At 40.1% G+C, this 17,095-nt stretch overlaps 1 protein-coding gene across 2 annotated transcripts in view; it reads left to right on the top strand.

The window, feature by feature from the left end:
• LOC128449628 (immunoglobulin superfamily DCC subclass member 3) overlaps window positions 1-17,095 on the top strand; it is a 26,987-nt gene extending 9,892 nt beyond the window's left edge. For both annotated transcript variants that reach the window (XM_053432892.1, XM_053432893.1), the window contains 8 exons: window positions 644-809; window positions 885-1,135; window positions 1,229-1,393; window positions 2,426-2,611; window positions 3,092-3,199; window positions 3,286-3,409; window positions 3,482-3,581; window positions 15,148-17,095. In XM_053432892.1, coding sequence (XP_053288867.1) covers window positions 644-809; window positions 885-1,135; window positions 1,229-1,393; window positions 2,426-2,611; window positions 3,092-3,199; window positions 3,286-3,409; window positions 3,482-3,581; window positions 15,148-15,228 — 1,181 coding nt within the window. In that variant the 3' untranslated portion in view covers window positions 15,229-17,095. The remainder of the gene's footprint in view (window positions 1-643; window positions 810-884; window positions 1,136-1,228; window positions 1,394-2,425; window positions 2,612-3,091; window positions 3,200-3,285; window positions 3,410-3,481; window positions 3,582-15,147) is intronic.

Below are 17,095 nucleotides of genomic sequence, written 5' to 3'. Positions count from 1 at the left end.
TGTCTCTGTCTCTCTCTCTGTCTCTGTCTCTGTCTCTCTGTCTCTCTCTCTCTCTCTGTCTCTCTGTCTCTCTCTCTCTCTCTGTCTCTGTCTCTGTCTGTGTCTCTGTCTCTCTCTAGACAACTAGATAATATCAGTTCAGTAATTTATTCAAACATTTATATAAACCACTTTTGAACATTTCACAGACACACAACTTTACCATATCAATCAATCAATCAAATTTTATTTGTGTAGCCCATATTCACAAATCACAGTTTGTCTCATAGTCTTTAACATGGTGAGACATCCTCTGTCCTTCACCCTCAACAAGAGTCAGGACAAACTACTAAAAACCTTTTAACAGGTACAAATACACAGAAACCTCAGAGACACATGTGAGGACCCGTCTCCCAGGACGGACACAAGTCAACAGATGTCAAGTGAAGGAAACATCATCAGGATTAAAGGATTGACGACATGTCAATCAGTCCTGCTGCATCATAGTCTCTGGTCAGCAGCCAGCAAGATCAAGATACTATATGAAATAATATATACTATTCATGTAATTTATATGAATACATGTGTGTATATATACACAAAATCTCTGTTCTATGTTATTATCTGAAGTAAGTAATTACATCATTTTTATTAATTTTTTCAGCTCCTCCAGAGTTTGTGCAATGGCCTCAGTCTGTCTCCAGACCAGCAGGGGGCAGCGCTGTCTTCAGCTGTACAGCGTCTGGCGTCCCTGAACCACACCTCATTTGGCTGAAGAACGGCAAACTGCTGACACCCAGCGGCAGCGTCAAACTGACCAATGGAAACACGTGAGAACCTGAAAGACTTCGTGACTGAGGAGGTCAGCAAGGACGAGTAATTCACGTCTCTATCTCCCCCTGCAGGACACTTGCCATCACTTACATCACGTCCGAGGACGAGGCCATCTATCAGTGCATCGCTGAAAACAGCGCCGGGACAAACCAGGCCAGTGCTCGTCTCGCCATCAGCCAGGGGCCCGATGTCCCTGAGGCCCCCACCGGGCTCCGGGCGACGGCCCTGAGCTCGAGCAGCCTGCAGCTGACCTGGGATCAGCCGGTGGAACACGTCAGTCACGTGATCATCGGATACGTTCTGCACATGCGACGACTCGGAGGTCAGATTGTTTCCTGTGTTTACAAGAGTCCTTCTCTGTGATTGGATGAAGACAAACGTTGTATTTACCTGAATGTCTCCGGTGTGTCCTCAGAGCCGGACAGTGCAGAGCTGCAGGAGGCCGTCAGTCAAAGCTCCTTCACTCACCACTTCAACAACCTGGAGGAGGCCACGACCTACGACCTCTACCTGAAGGCCTACTCTGCTCAGGGAGGGAGTCAGAGGTCCAACAGCATCACAGCCACCACGCTGGGAGGAGGTCCGTCCCCATGTCCTGACTCTGTCCCCATGTCCTGACTCCGTCCACCTGTCCTGACTCTGTCCCCATGTCCTGACTCCGTCCCCATGTCCTAACTCCGTCCCCATGTCCTGACTCCATCCTCCTGTCCTGACTCCATCCTCCTGTCCTGACTCTGTCCTCATGTCCTGACTCTGTCCTCCTGTCCTAACTCTGTCCCCATGTCCTGACTCTGTCCTCCTGTCCTGACTCCATCCTCCTGTCCTGACTCTGTCCTCCTGTCCTGACTCCGTCCCCATGTCCTGACTCTGTCCCCATGTCCTGACTCCGTCCACATGTCCTGACTCCATCCTCCTGTCCTGACTCCGTCCCCATGTCCTGACTCTGTCCTCCTGTCCTGACTCCATCCTCCTGTCCTGACTCTGTCCTCATGTCCTGACTCTGTCCTCCTGTCCTAACTCCGTCCCCATGTCCTAACTCCGTCCCCATGTCCTGACTCTGTCCTCCTGTCCTAACTCCGTCCCCATGTCCTGACTCTGTCCTCCTGTCCTGACTCTGTCCCCATGTCCTGACTCCGTCCACCTGTCCTGACTCCATCCACCTGTCCTGACTCCATCCTCCTGTCCTGACTCTGTCCCCATGTCCTGACTCCGTCCCCATGTCCTGACTCCATCCTCCTGTCCTGACTCTGTCCTCATGTCCTGACTCTGTCCTCCTGTCCTAACTCCGTCCCCATGTCCTAACTCCGTCCCCATGTCCTGACTCCATCCTCCTGTCCTAACTCCGTCCCCATGTCCTGACTCTGTCCTCCTGTCCTAACTCCGTCCCCATGTCCTAACTCCGTCCCCATGTCCTGACTCCATCCTCCTGTCCTAACTCCGTCCTCATGTCCTGACTCTGTCCTCATGTCCTGACTCTGTCCTCCTGTCCTGACTCCGTCCCCATGTCCTCATGTCCGTCCTCCTGTTTCGGAGTCCCTCTGTTTCTTTATCTCTGTCTCTGTGTCTCTTTATCTCTTTATCTCTTTATCTCTTTGTCTCTTTCGTCCCACAGTTCCCACTTCTCCCCGTTTCTTCACGAAGGTTCTGAACCAGACAGCGATGCAGGTGTACTGGGACCAGCCGGTGCCTGGCAAGCTGGAGGGCTTCAGACTGGAGTACCGCAGGGTTTCTAACCCCAACGTCCAGGGACAGGAAACCTTCCCCGCCCACATCAACACACACACGGTGTCCCACCTGGGTCAGTGCGAGCGCCAAGGTCTCTCCTGCTGAAGTGTGAGGCCCCTGAGGTCAGCCTGACCCCTGACCTCAGTGTGGCTCCTGACCTCAGCGTGACCCCTGAGATCAGCCTGACCCCTGACCTCAGCGTGGCCCCTGACCTCAGCGTGACCCCTGAGATCAGCCTGACCCCTGACCTCAGTGTGGCTCCTGACCTCAGCGTGGCCCCTGACCTCAGCGTGGCCCCTGACCTCAGCGTGGCCCCTGAGGTCAGCGTGGCCCCTGAGGTTGATAAATTGAATTATTAACCAAACAACAGTAACAAGGTGGAGATGACGATGTGGCCGCTCTGCCGAGGCTGCTGGTCCGAGCAGGACCATGAATCTGCAGCTCTAGTGGAATCTGGTTCCTCTGTAGCCCAAGGACCGAGGATGTTAGCTGTTAGCCGTTAGCTAGCTAACCCCGAACTCATCCAATTGTTTATTTTCTTGACTTCCTGTAGAACCTGCAGCAGTGTATGATATCCAGCTGGTGGCGTTTAATGGCAATGGCGACAGTCCAGTCAACCGGCGCCTCGTGTCTCTGGACGAGGGTGGAAACACAGCAGCAGGTAGGCCTTGACCCATGAACTCGGACCTGTGAACTCTGACCCCTGACCCCTGGCCTCTATTGAACTAGTGTGTGTGTGTGTCTCAGCTGGTCCGACCTGTAACTGTGATCAGTCCGATGGATCTGTCTCCACTCTGCTGGTCGGGGTCCACAGTGGCCTCGCCTGCGTCCTCTGCTGCATCATCTTCATCCTGCTGGGATACAGACGCAGGTAACACCTTCATCCTCATCATCACCTTGATCTTCGTCATCTTCGTCATCTTCATCATTTTTCTATTTTCAGTTTGTTCTGTAGGAAGGCAGCGAGCTGGGATGCTCCGCCCACCCTGAATGATGTCAGAGATCCTAAAGGTCACATACCTGAAAACATCGAGCTCAGCCAGGTAACACACGCACACACACACACACACACACACACACACACACACACACACACACACACATACGCACACACATACGCACACACACACACACACACACACACAAACATCGGGGGGGGGATCCTCCATCAAAGTGGCTGAACTATTACGGCAGCCACTGGTAACCAGTGAAGGGAGCAGAGTAGTGTGTGTGAATGAATAATTTAACAATTATTAACACCTGGTTTATTAAACTGGTTTATTAACGACTGGTTTATTAACGACTGGTTTATTAACAGCTGGTTTATAAACGACTGGTTTATTAACGACTGGTTTATTAACGACTGGTTTGTTAACGACTGGTTTATTAACAGCTGGTTTATTAATGACTGGTTTATTAACAACCTGTTTAAAACGACTGGTTTATTAACGACTGGTTTATTAACAGCTGGTTTATTAATGACTGGTTTATTAACGACTGGTTTACTAACGACTGGTTTATTAACGACTGGTTTATTAACGACTGGTTTGTTAACGACTGGTTTAGTAACGACTGGTTTATTAACAACCTGTTTATAGACGACTGGTTTATTAACGACTGGTTTATAAACGACTGGTTTATTAACGTCTGGTTTATTAACGACTGGTTTATTAACGACTGGTTTATTAACAGCTGGTTTATTAATGACTGGTTTATTAACAACCTGTTTATAAACGACTGGTTTATTAACGACTGGTTTATTAACGACTGGTTTATTAACAACCTGTTTATAAACGACTGGTTTATTAACAACCTGTTTATAGACGACTGGTTTATTAACGACTGGTTTATAAACGACTGGTTTATTAACGTCTGGTTTATTAATGACTGGTTTATTAACGACTGGTTTATTAACAGCGGGTTTATTAACGACTGATTTATTAACAACCTGTTTATAAACGACTGGTTTATTAACGACTGGTTTGTTAACGACTGGTTTATAAACGACTGGTTTACTAACGACTGCTTTACTAACGACTGGTTTACTAACGACTGGTTTGTTAACGACTGGTTTATAAACGACTGGTTTACTAATGACTGGTTTATAAACGACTGGTTTACTAACGACTGGTTTGTTAACGACTGGTTTATAAACGACTGGTTTATTAACGACTGGTTTATTAACGACTGGTTTATTAACAACCTGTTTATAAACGACTGGTTTATTAACGACCTGTTTATAAACGACTGGTTTATTAACAACCTGTTTATAAACGACTGGTTTATTAACGACTGGTTTATAAACGACTGGTTTATTAACGACTGGTTTATTAACAACCTGTTTATAAACGACTGGTTTATTAACGACTGGTTTATTAATGTCTGGTTTATTAACAACCTGTTTATTAACGACTGGTTTATTAACAACCTGTTTATAAACGACTGGTTTGTTAACGACTGGTTTACTAACGACTGGTTTATAAACGACTAGTTTATTAACGACTGGTTTATTAACGACTGGTTTGTTAACGAATGGTTTATAAACTACTGGTTTATTAACGACTGGTTTACTAACGCCTGGTTTGTTAACGAATGGTTTATAAACTACTGGTTTACTAACGACTGGTTTATTAACGATTGGTTTATTAACAACCTGTTTATTAACGACTGGTTTATAAACTACTGGTTTATTAACGACTGGTTTATTAACGAATGGTTTATTAACGACTGGTTTACTAACGACTGGTTTATTAACGATTGGTTTATTAACAACCTGTTTATTAACGACTGGTTTATAAACTACTGGTTTATTAACGACTGGTTTATTAACGACAGGTTTATAAACTACTGGTTTACTAACGACTGGTTTACTAACGACTGGTTTATTAATGACTGGTTTATTAACAACCTGTTTAAAACGACTGGTTTATTAACGACTGGTTTATTAACAGCTGGTTTATTAATGACTGGTTTATTAACAACCTGTTTATAAACGACTGGTTTATTAACGACTGGTTTATTAACGACTGGTTTATTAACAGCTGGTTTATTAATGACTGGTTTATTAACGACTGGTTTACTAACGACTGGTTTATTAACGACTGGTTTATTAACGACTGGTTTGTTAACGACTGGTTTAGTAACGACTGGTTTATTAACAACCTGTTTATAGACGACTGGTTTATTAACGACTGGTTTATAAACGACTGGTTTACTAACGACTGGTGAGTTAACGACTGGTTTACTAACGACTGGTTTATAAACGACTGGTTTACTAACGACTGGTGAGTTAACGACTGGTTTACTAACGACTGGTTTATTAACAGCTGGTTTATTAATGACTGATTTATTAACAACCTGTTTATAAACGACTGGTTTATTAATGACTGGTTTATTAACGACTGGTTTATTAACAACCTGTTTATAAACGACTGGTTTATTAACGACTGGTTTGTTAACGACTGGTTTATAAACGACTGGTTTACTAACGACTGCTTTACTAACGACTGGTTTACTAACGACTGGTTTACTAACGACTGGTTTGTTAACGACTGGTTTATAAACGACTGGTTTACTAACGACTGCTTTACTAACGACTGGTTTACTAACGACTGGTTTGTTAACGACTGGTTTATAAACGACTGGTTTACTAATGACTGCTTTACTAACGACTGCTTTACTAACGACTGGTTTACTAACGACTGGTTTGTTAACGACTGGTTTATAAACGACTGGTTTACTAATGACTGGTTTGTTAATGACTGGTTTATAAACTACTGGTTTACCAACGACTGGTTTATAAACGACTGGTTTACTAACGACTGGTTTATAAACGACTGGTTTACTAACGACTGGTGAGTTAACGACTGGTTTACTAACGACTGGTTTACTAACGACTGGTTTATAAACGACTGGTTTACTAACGACTGGTTTACTAACGACTGGTTTATAAACGACTGGTTTACTAACGACTGGTGAGTTAACGACTGGTTTACTAACGACTGGTTTACTTACGACTGGTTTATAAACGACTGGTTTACTAACGACTGGTTTGTTAACGACTGGTTTACTAACGACTGGTTTATAAACGACTGGTTTACTAACGACTGGTGAGTTAACGACTGGTTTATAAACGACTGGTTTACTAACGACTGGTTTACTAACGACTGGTGAGTTAACGACTGGTTTATAAACGACTGGTTTACTAACGACTGGTGAGTTAACGACTGGTTTATAAACGACTGGTTTACTAACGACTGGTTTACTAACGACTGGTGAGTTAACGACTGGTTTATAAACGACTGGTTTACTAACGACTGGTTTGTTAATGACTGGTTTATAAACGACTGGTTTACTAACGACTGGTTTATTAATGACTGGTTTATTAACAACCTGTTTAAAACGACTGGTTTATTAACGACTGGTTTACTAACGACTGGTTTATTAACGACTGGTTTATTAACGACTGGTTTGTTAACGACTGGTTTAGTAACGACTGGTTTATTAACAACCTGTTTATAGACGACTGGTTTATTAACGACTGGTTTATAAACGACTGGTTTATTAACGACTGGTTTATTAATGACTGGTTTATTAACAACCTGTTTAAAACGACTGGTTTATTAACGACTGGTTTATTAACAGCTGGTTTATTAATGACTGGTTTATTAACAACCTGTTTATAAACGACTGGTTTATTAACGACTGGTTTATTAACGACTGGTTTATTAACAACCTGTTTATAAACGACTGGTTTATTAACAACCTGTTTATAGACGACTGGTTTATTAACGACTGGTTTATAAACGACTGGTTTATTAACGTCTGGTTTATTAATGACTGGTTTATTAACGACTGGTTTATTAACAGCTGGTTTATTAATGACTGATTTATTAACAACCTGTTTATAAACGACTGGTTTATTAATGACTGGTTTATTAACGACTGGTTTATTAACAACCTGTTTATAAACGACTGGTTTATTAACGACTGGTTTGTTAACGACTGGTTTATAAACGACTGGTTTACTAACGACTGCTTTACTAATGACTGCTTTACTAACGACTGGTTTACTAACGACTGGTTTGTTAACGACTGGTTTATAAACGACTGGTTTACTAATGACTGCTTTACTAACGACTGCTTTACTAACGACTGGTTTACTAACGACTGGTTTGTTAACGACTGGTTTATAAACGACTGGTTTACTAATGACTGGTTTGTTAATGACTGGTTTATAAACTACTGGTTTACCAACGACTGGTTTATAAACGACTGGTTTACTAACGACTGGTTTACTAACGACTGGTGAGTTAACGACTGGTTTATAAACGACTGGTTTACTAACGACTGGTGAGTTAACGACTGGTTTATAAACGACTGGTTTACTAACGACTGGTTTACTAACGACTGGTGAGTTAACGACTGGTTTATAAACGACTGGTTTACTAACGACTGGTTTGTTAATGACTGGTTTATAAACGACTGGTTTACTAACGACTGGTTTATTAATGACTGGTTTATTAACAACCTGTTTAAAACGACTGGTTTATTAACGACTGGTTTACTAACGACTGGTTTATTAACGACTGGTTTATTAACGACTGGTTTATAAACGACTGGTTTATTAACGTCTGGTTTATTAATGACTGGTTTATTAACGACTGGTTTATTAACAGCTGGTTTATTAATGACTGATTTATTAACAACCTGTTTATAAACGACTGGTTTATTAATGACTGGTTTATTAACGACTGGTTTATTAACAACCTGTTTATAAACGACTGGTTTATTAACGACTGGTTTGTTAACGACTGGTTTATAAACGACTGGTTTACTAACGACTGCTTTACTAATGACTGCTTTACTAACGACTGGTTTACTAACGACTGGTTTGTTAACGACTGGTTTATAAACGACTGGTTTACTAATGACTGCTTTACTAACGACTGCTTTACTAACGACTGGTTTACTAACGACTGGTTTGTTAACGACTGGTTTATAAACGACTGGTTTACTAATGACTGGTTTGTTAATGACTGGTTTATAAACTACTGGTTTACCAACGACTGGTTTATAAACGACTGGTTTACTAACGACTGGTTTATAAACGACTGGTTTACTAACGACTGGTGAGTTAACGACTGGTTTACTAACGACTGGTTTACTAACGACTGGTTTATAAACGACTGGTTTACTAACGACTGGTTTACTAACGACTGGTTTATAAACGACTGGTTTACTAACGACTGGTGAGTTAACGACTGGTTTACTAACGACTGGTTTACTAACGACTGGTTTATAAACGACTGGTTTACTAACGACTGGTTTGTTAACGACTGGTTTACTAACGACTGGTTTATAAACGACTGGTTTACTAACGACTGGTGAGTTAACGACTGGTTTATAAACGACTGGTTTACTAACGACTGGTTTACTAACGACTGGTGAGTTAACGACTGGTTTATAAACGACTGGTTTACTAACGACTGGTGAGTTAACGACTGGTTTATAAACGACTGGTTTACTAACGACTGGTTTACTAACGACTGGTGAGTTAACGACTGGTTTATAAACGACTGGTTTACTAACGACTGGTTTGTTAATGACTGGTTTATAAACGACTGGTTTACTAACGACTGGTTTATTAATGACTGGTTTATTAACAACCTGTTTAAAACGACTGGTTTATTAACGACTGGTTTACTAACGACTGGTTTATTAACGACTGGTTTATTAACGACTGGTTTGTTAACGACTGGTTTAGTAACGACTGGTTTATTAACAACCTGTTTATAGACGACTGGTTTATTAACGACTGGTTTATAAACGACTGGTTTATTAACGACTGGTTTATTAATGACTGGTTTATTAACAACCTGTTTAAAACGACTGGTTTATTAACGACTGGTTTATTAACAGCTGGTTTATTAATGACTGGTTTATTAACAACCTGTTTATAAACGACTGGTTTATTAACGACTGGTTTATTAACGACTGGTTTATTAACAACCTGTTTATAAACGACTGGTTTATTAACAACCTGTTTATAGAGGACTGGTTTATTAACGACTGGTTTATAAACGACTGGTTTATTAACGTCTGGTTTATTAATGACTGGTTTATTAACGACTGGTTTATTAACAGCTGGTTTATTAATGACTGATTTATTAACAACCTGTTTATAAACGACTGGTTTATTAATGACTGGTTTATTAACGACTGGTTTATTAACAACCTGTTTATAAACGACTGGTTTATTAACGACTGGTTTGTTAACGACTGGTTTATAAACGACTGGTTTACTAACGACTGCTTTACTAATGACTGCTTTACTAACGACTGGTTTACTAACGACTGGTTTGTTAACGACTGGTTTATAAACGACTGGTTTACTAACGACTGGTGAGTTAACGACTGGTTTACTAACGACTGGTTTATTAACAGCTGGTTTATTAATGACTGATTTATTAACAACCTGTTTATAAACGACTGGTTTATTAATGACTGGTTTATTAACGACTGGTTTATTAACAACCTGTTTATAAACGACTGGTTTATTAACGACTGGTTTGTTAACGACTGGTTTATAAACGACTGGTTTACTAACGACTGCTTTACTAACGACTGGTTTACTAACGACTGGTTTACTAACGACTGGTTTGTTAACGACTGGTTTATAAACGACTGGTTTACTAACGACTGCTTTACTAACGACTGGTTTACTAACGACTGGTTTGTTAACGACTGGTTTATAAACGACTGGTTTACTAATGACTGCTTTACTAACGACTGCTTTACTAACGACTGGTTTACTAACGACTGGTTTGTTAACGACTGGTTTATAAACGACTGGTTTACTAATGACTGGTTTGTTAATGACTGGTTTATAAACTACTGGTTTACCAACGACTGGTTTATAAACGACTGGTTTACTAACGACTGGTTTATAAACGACTGGTTTACTAACGACTGGTGAGTTAACGACTGGTTTACTAACGACTGGTTTACTAACGACTGGTTTATAAACGACTGGTTTACTAACGACTGGTTTACTAACGACTGGTTTATAAACGACTGGTTTACTAACGACTGGTGAGTTAACGACTGGTTTACTAACGACTGGTTTACTAACGACTGGTTTATAAACGACTGGTTTACTAACGACTGGTTTGTTAACGACTGGTTTACTAACGACTGGTTTATAAACGACTGGTTTACTAACGACTGGTGAGTTAACGACTGGTTTATAAACGACTGGTTTACTAACGACTGGTTTACTAACGACTGGTGAGTTAACGACTGGTTTATAAACGACTGGTTTACTAACGACTGGTGAGTTAACGACTGGTTTATAAACGACTGGTTTACTAACGACTGGTTTACTAACGACTGGTGAGTTAACGACTGGTTTATAAACGACTGGTTTACTAACGACTGGTTTGTTAATGACTGGTTTATAAACGACTGGTTTACTAACGACTGGTTTATTAATGACTGGTTTATTAACAACCTGTTTAAAACGACTGGTTTATTAACGACTGGTTTACTAACGACTGGTTTATTAACGACTGGTTTATTAACGACTGGTTTGTTAACGACTGGTTTAGTAACGACTGGTTTATTAACAACCTGTTTATAGACGACTGGTTTATTAACGACTGGTTTATAAACGACTGGTTTATTAACGACTGGTTTATTAATGACTGGTTTATTAACAACCTGTTTAAAACGACTGGTTTATTAACGACTGGTTTATTAACAGCTGGTTTATTAATGACTGGTTTATTAACAACCTGTTTATAAACGACTGGTTTATTAACGACTGGTTTATTAACGACTGGTTTATTAACAACCTGTTTATAAACGACTGGTTTATTAACAACCTGTTTATAGACGACTGGTTTATTAACGACTGGTTTATAAACGACTGGTTTATTAACGTCTGGTTTATTAATGACTGGTTTATTAACGACTGGTTTATTAACAGCTGGTTTATTAATGACTGATTTATTAACAACCTGTTTATAAACGACTGGTTTATTAATGACTGGTTTATTAACGACTGGTTTATTAACAACCTGTTTATAAACGACTGGTTTATTAACGACTGGTTTGTTAACGACTGGTTTATAAACGACTGGTTTACTAACGACTGCTTTACTAATGACTGCTTTACTAACGACTGGTTTACTAACGACTGGTTTGTTAACGACTGGTTTATAAACGACTGGTTTACTAATGACTGCTTTACTAACGACTGCTTTACTAACGACTGGTTTACTAACGACTGGTTTGTTAACGACTGGTTTATAAACGACTGGTTTACTAATGACTGGTTTGTTAATGACTGGTTTATAAACTACTGGTTTACCAACGACTGGTTTATAAACGACTGGTTTACTAACGACTGGTTTATAAACGACTGGTTTACTAACGACTGGTGAGTTAACGACTGGTTTACTAACGACTGGTTTACTAACGACTGGTTTATAAACGACTGGTTTACTAACGACTGGTTTACTAACGACTGGTTTATAAACGACTGGTTTACTAACGACTGGTGAGTTAACGACTGGTTTACTAACGACTGGTTTACTAACGACTGGTTTATAAACGACTGGTTTACTAACGACTGGTTTGTTAACGACTGGTTTACTAACGACTGGTTTATAAACGACTGGTTTACTAACGACTGGTGAGTTAACGACTGGTTTATAAACGACTGGTTTACTAACGACTGGTTTACTAACGACTGGTGAGTTAACGACTGGTTTATAAACGACTGGTTTACTAACGACTGGTGAGTTAACGACTGGTTTATAAACGACTGGTTTACTAACGACTGGTTTACTAACGACTGGTGAGTTAACGACTGGTTTATAAACGACTGGTTTACTAACGACTGGTTTGTTAATGACTGGTTTATAAACGACTGGTTTACTAACGACTGGTTTATTAATGACTGGTTTATTAACAACCTGTTTAAAACGACTGGTTTATTAACGACTGGTTTACTAACGACTGGTTTATTAACGACTGGTTTATTAACGACTGGTTTATAAACGACTGGTTTATTAACGTCTGGTTTATTAATGACTGGTTTATTAACGACTGGTTTATTAACAGCTGGTTTATTAATGACTGATTTATTAACAACCTGTTTATAAACGACTGGTTTATCAATGACTGGTTTATTAACGACTGGTTTATTAACAACCTGTTTATAAACGACTGGTTTATTAACGACTGGTTTGTTAACGACTGGTTTATAAACGACTGGTTTACTAACGACTGCTTTACTAATGACTGCTTTACTAACGACTGGTTTACTAACGACTGGTTTGTTAACGACTGGTTTATAAACGACTGGTTTACTAATGACTGCTTTACTAACGACTGCTTTACTAACGACTGGTTTACTAACGACTGGTTTGTTAACGACTGGTTTATAAACGACTGGTTTACTAATGACTGGTTTGTTAATGACTGGTTTATAAACTACTGGTTTACCAACGACTGGTTTATAAACGACTGGTTTACTAACGACTGGTTTATAAACGACTGGTTTACTAACGACTGGTGAGTTAACGACTGGTTTACTAACGACTGGTTTACTAACGACTGGTTTATAAACGACTGGTTTACTAACGACTGGTTTACTAACGACTGGTTTATAAACGACTGGTTTACTAACGACTGGTGAGTTAACGACTGGTTTACTAACGACTGGTTTACTAACGACTGGTTTATAAACGACTGGTTTACTAACGACTGGTTTGTTAACGACTGGTTTACTAACGACTGGTTTATAAACGACTGGTTTACTAACGACTGGTGAGTTAACGACTGGTTTATAAACGACTGGTTTACTAACGACTGGTTTACTAACGACTGGTGAGTTAACGACTGGTTTATAAACGACTGGTTTACTAACGACTGGTGAGTTAACGACTGGTTTATAAACGACTGGTTTACTAACGACTGGTTTACTAACGACTGGTGAGTTAACGACTGGTTTATAAACGACTGGTTTACTAACGACTGGTTTGTTAATGACTGGTTTATAAACGACTGGTTTACTAACGACTGGTTTATTAATGACTGGTTTATTAACAACCTGTTTAAAACGACTGGTTTATTAACGACTGGTTTACTAACGACTGGTTTATTAACGACTGGTTTATTAACGACTGGTTTGTTAACGACTGGTTTAGTAACGACTGGTTTATTAACAACCTGTTTATAGACGACTGGTTTATTAACGACTGGTTTATAAACGACTGGTTTATTAACGACTGGTTTATTAATGACTGGTTTATTAACAACCTGTTTAAAACGACTGGTTTATTAACGACTGGTTTATTAACAGCTGGTTTATTAATGACTGGTTTATTAACAACCTGTTTATAAACGACTGGTTTATTAACGACTGGTTTATTAACGACTGGTTTATTAACAACCTGTTTATAAACGACTGGTTTATTAACAACCTGTTTATAGACGACTGGTTTATTAACGACTGGTTTATAAACGACTGGTTTATTAACGTCTGGTTTATTAATGACTGGTTTATTAACGACTGGTTTATTAACAGCTGGTTTATTAATGACTGATTTATTAACAACCTGTTTATAAACGACTGGTTTATTAATGACTGGTTTATTAACGACTGGTTTATTAACAACCTGTTTATAAACGACTGGTTTATTAACGACTGGTTTGTTAACGACTGGTTTATAAACGACTGGTTTACTAACGACTGCTTTACTAATGACTGCTTTACTAACGACTGGTTTACTAACGACTGGTTTGTTAACGACTGGTTTATAAACGACTGGTTTACTAATGACTGCTTTACTAACGACTGCTTTACTAACGACTGGTTTACTAACGACTGGTTTGTTAACGACTGGTTTATAAACGACTGGTTTACTAATGACTGGTTTGTTAATGACTGGTTTATAAACTACTGGTTTACCAACGACTGGTTTATAAACGACTGGTTTACTAACGACTGGTTTATAAACGACTGGTTTACTAACGATTGGTTTATAAACGACTGGTGAGTTAACGACTGGTTTACTAACGACTGGTTTACTAACGACTGGTTTATAAACGACTGGTTTACTAACGACTGGTTTACTAACGACTGGTTTATAAACGACTGGTTTACTAACGACTGGTGAGTTAACGACTGGTTTACTAACGACTGGTTTACTAACGACTGGTTTATAAACGACTGGTTTACTAACGACTGGTTTGTTAACGACTGGTTTACTAACGACTGGTTTATAAACGACTGGTTTACTAACGACTGGTTTACTAACGACTGGTTTATAAACGACTGGTTTACTAACGACTGGTGAGTTAACGACTGGTTTACTAACCAGTCGTTAACTAACTAACCCTCGAGCATCAAGTTGAAGCCAGGATGAGTTCAGCTACTTTGATGGTTCACCTCCTCTGACCTCATGAGTGACATCATTCACGTTTCCTCCAATCAGATCATCACTTTAGTCTTTTCATGTGTTTTCATTTGTTTTCATCATGGTGGTCATGGTTACGGCTTTCATCCTGTTAATTGTGACCCGTCTACTCCTCCCACAGAGATGTGACTCCGCCCCTCCTCCAGTGATGGTCATGGTTGAACCGACATCCCCCTTTCAGCCAATCCTAGGCACTAGATAACCCCCCCCCCCCCCAGCCTGGGGTCGGCTCCTCTGCTTCTGACAGCCTTACAACCCCCGACCCATTATAATGACACACAGAGATTGATGAAGATGAAGATTGTGATGAAGATGAAGAAGATGTCACAGGGATGAAAACTTAGATGTTCAAATCTTTTCTGACAGAGCTTATGTGAATGTTCCCGTGTGACATCACTGATGTTTGCAGTTGAAACCAAAACCTTTTTTCTTAAGTTCATTTTAATTGAGTCACCGTCAGTGCCGAGTGTCCTGAGCCCATGAGGCCTCCAGCCGGTCTGACCAGAGACGGGTCGTCAGCAGGGGGCGCCGCCGCGGGGCGTCCTCCTTCTGAGGCCCAAAGCCAAAGTGAAATATTATGACTCTGGTCAGCAGGCGTCTGAGGAGGACGTCAACTGTCCTTTGCTTTAGCTCGTTAGTGTTTCTCACCTCAGGTCAGAACGCAGAGGAGGCCGTCGGTCTGCTGCCCCCCCGCTTCTCCACCACACTACCTCCAAAGAGAGTGACCTCAGCCTGGAGACGCCCCGAGTCTCCTGCTGCTGCTCACCTCCGTGAAACCAAAAGGCCACTTTGTCATTGAACCCGACGTGACCCCGACGTGACCCCGACGTGACCCCGACGTGACCCCGACGTGACCCCGACTCCCTTAGAGTCTGAATGTTGCTTGTCTTACCCCGCCCATCGCCACTTCCTGTTGGACTGAAGCCACTTCCTGTCCCCTGCCTGCAGGTGTGTGCAGCCTCGTCAGCTTTGTTAAACCTGACCTTTGACCTCTTTACAAACTCTTCTATCGAAGAACACGTCGCAGCTTCTGAAGAGTTTTAGTCAAATTAAAAAATTGTAATTTCAATATTAGGCGAGCTGATTGATTCCCAAAGATAAAACGTTTTTAATGTTCAAACTGTTTTTTCAGAGTCGAAGAACAAACTGAACAAATATATATTTCAGTGAATTTTCAGTATTTTTTATAATGTGCTTCGTGTGTCAGGATCCGTTTACAAACGGTCAAAACCAAAAGAGTGAAAGAAACGCCTCGACCGAACGATCTATAATTATTGATTATGAGAACCAGAGTCTGTGAGTTCTGGTTATGGTCGAATGTCTCTACAGCGTCTGTCTCTGTTGCTGACAGTGACCCGGGACGTCTCGACCCTGGGACCCGACGAGGAGACTTTCAGATCTGTAGAAACATGTTGACGTCTCAGGGTCAAAGGTCGAGAGTCACTGTCAGAGTCAAACAACAGAAAATGTTTTATAAAAGTATTTCTTTTTCCAGAACTTTATTCTTTCAGTTCAGATATTTCTGTGAAGAGGAAATTCTACCAAAATGACAACAAGAATTTTGGATGATTAACACTGAAAATATTATAATTATTACATGTTTTCCCTGTTTTCAATATTAACTTTTTCTTGTAGTTGAATGAAAGTGTGACATTTTTTCTAGAATTTGATAAAAGTAGTTTTCAGCTGAAGGTCGAGCAGCTGTTCAACGATACGTTTGTTCTCACGATGTTATGAAGTAGTTCTCACAATGAGGTCATCATCACTGTTTGGTGACTGAAGCTAGAACCAATGAGAAAAGTGATGCTTTAATTTATTCTTTTCTCAAAACCATTTTATTTTTAATATGTCAAAAAAAACTAAACATCCCAAAGCTTTAATGTGATTTTAAACAGATTTACACCAAATAGATTTACTAACATTTACAAATGTTAAATTACATAAACTTCTGATGAAATGATTTGTTTTTTTACTGTTACTGATTCATATTATTATTTTGATGATGAAGATGATGAAGTCTATTTGTGAATATTTGTCGACACATGAAACCAAATAAACTGATGTAGAAA

The sequence above is a fragment of the Pleuronectes platessa genome, chromosome 10 (genome assembly GCF_947347685.1).
Source record: "Pleuronectes platessa chromosome 10, fPlePla1.1, whole genome shotgun sequence".
In the NCBI taxonomy this organism is placed as follows: Eukaryota; Metazoa; Chordata; class Actinopteri; order Pleuronectiformes; family Pleuronectidae; genus Pleuronectes; species Pleuronectes platessa.
This window is presented reverse-complemented; position numbering and strand designations above follow the sequence as displayed.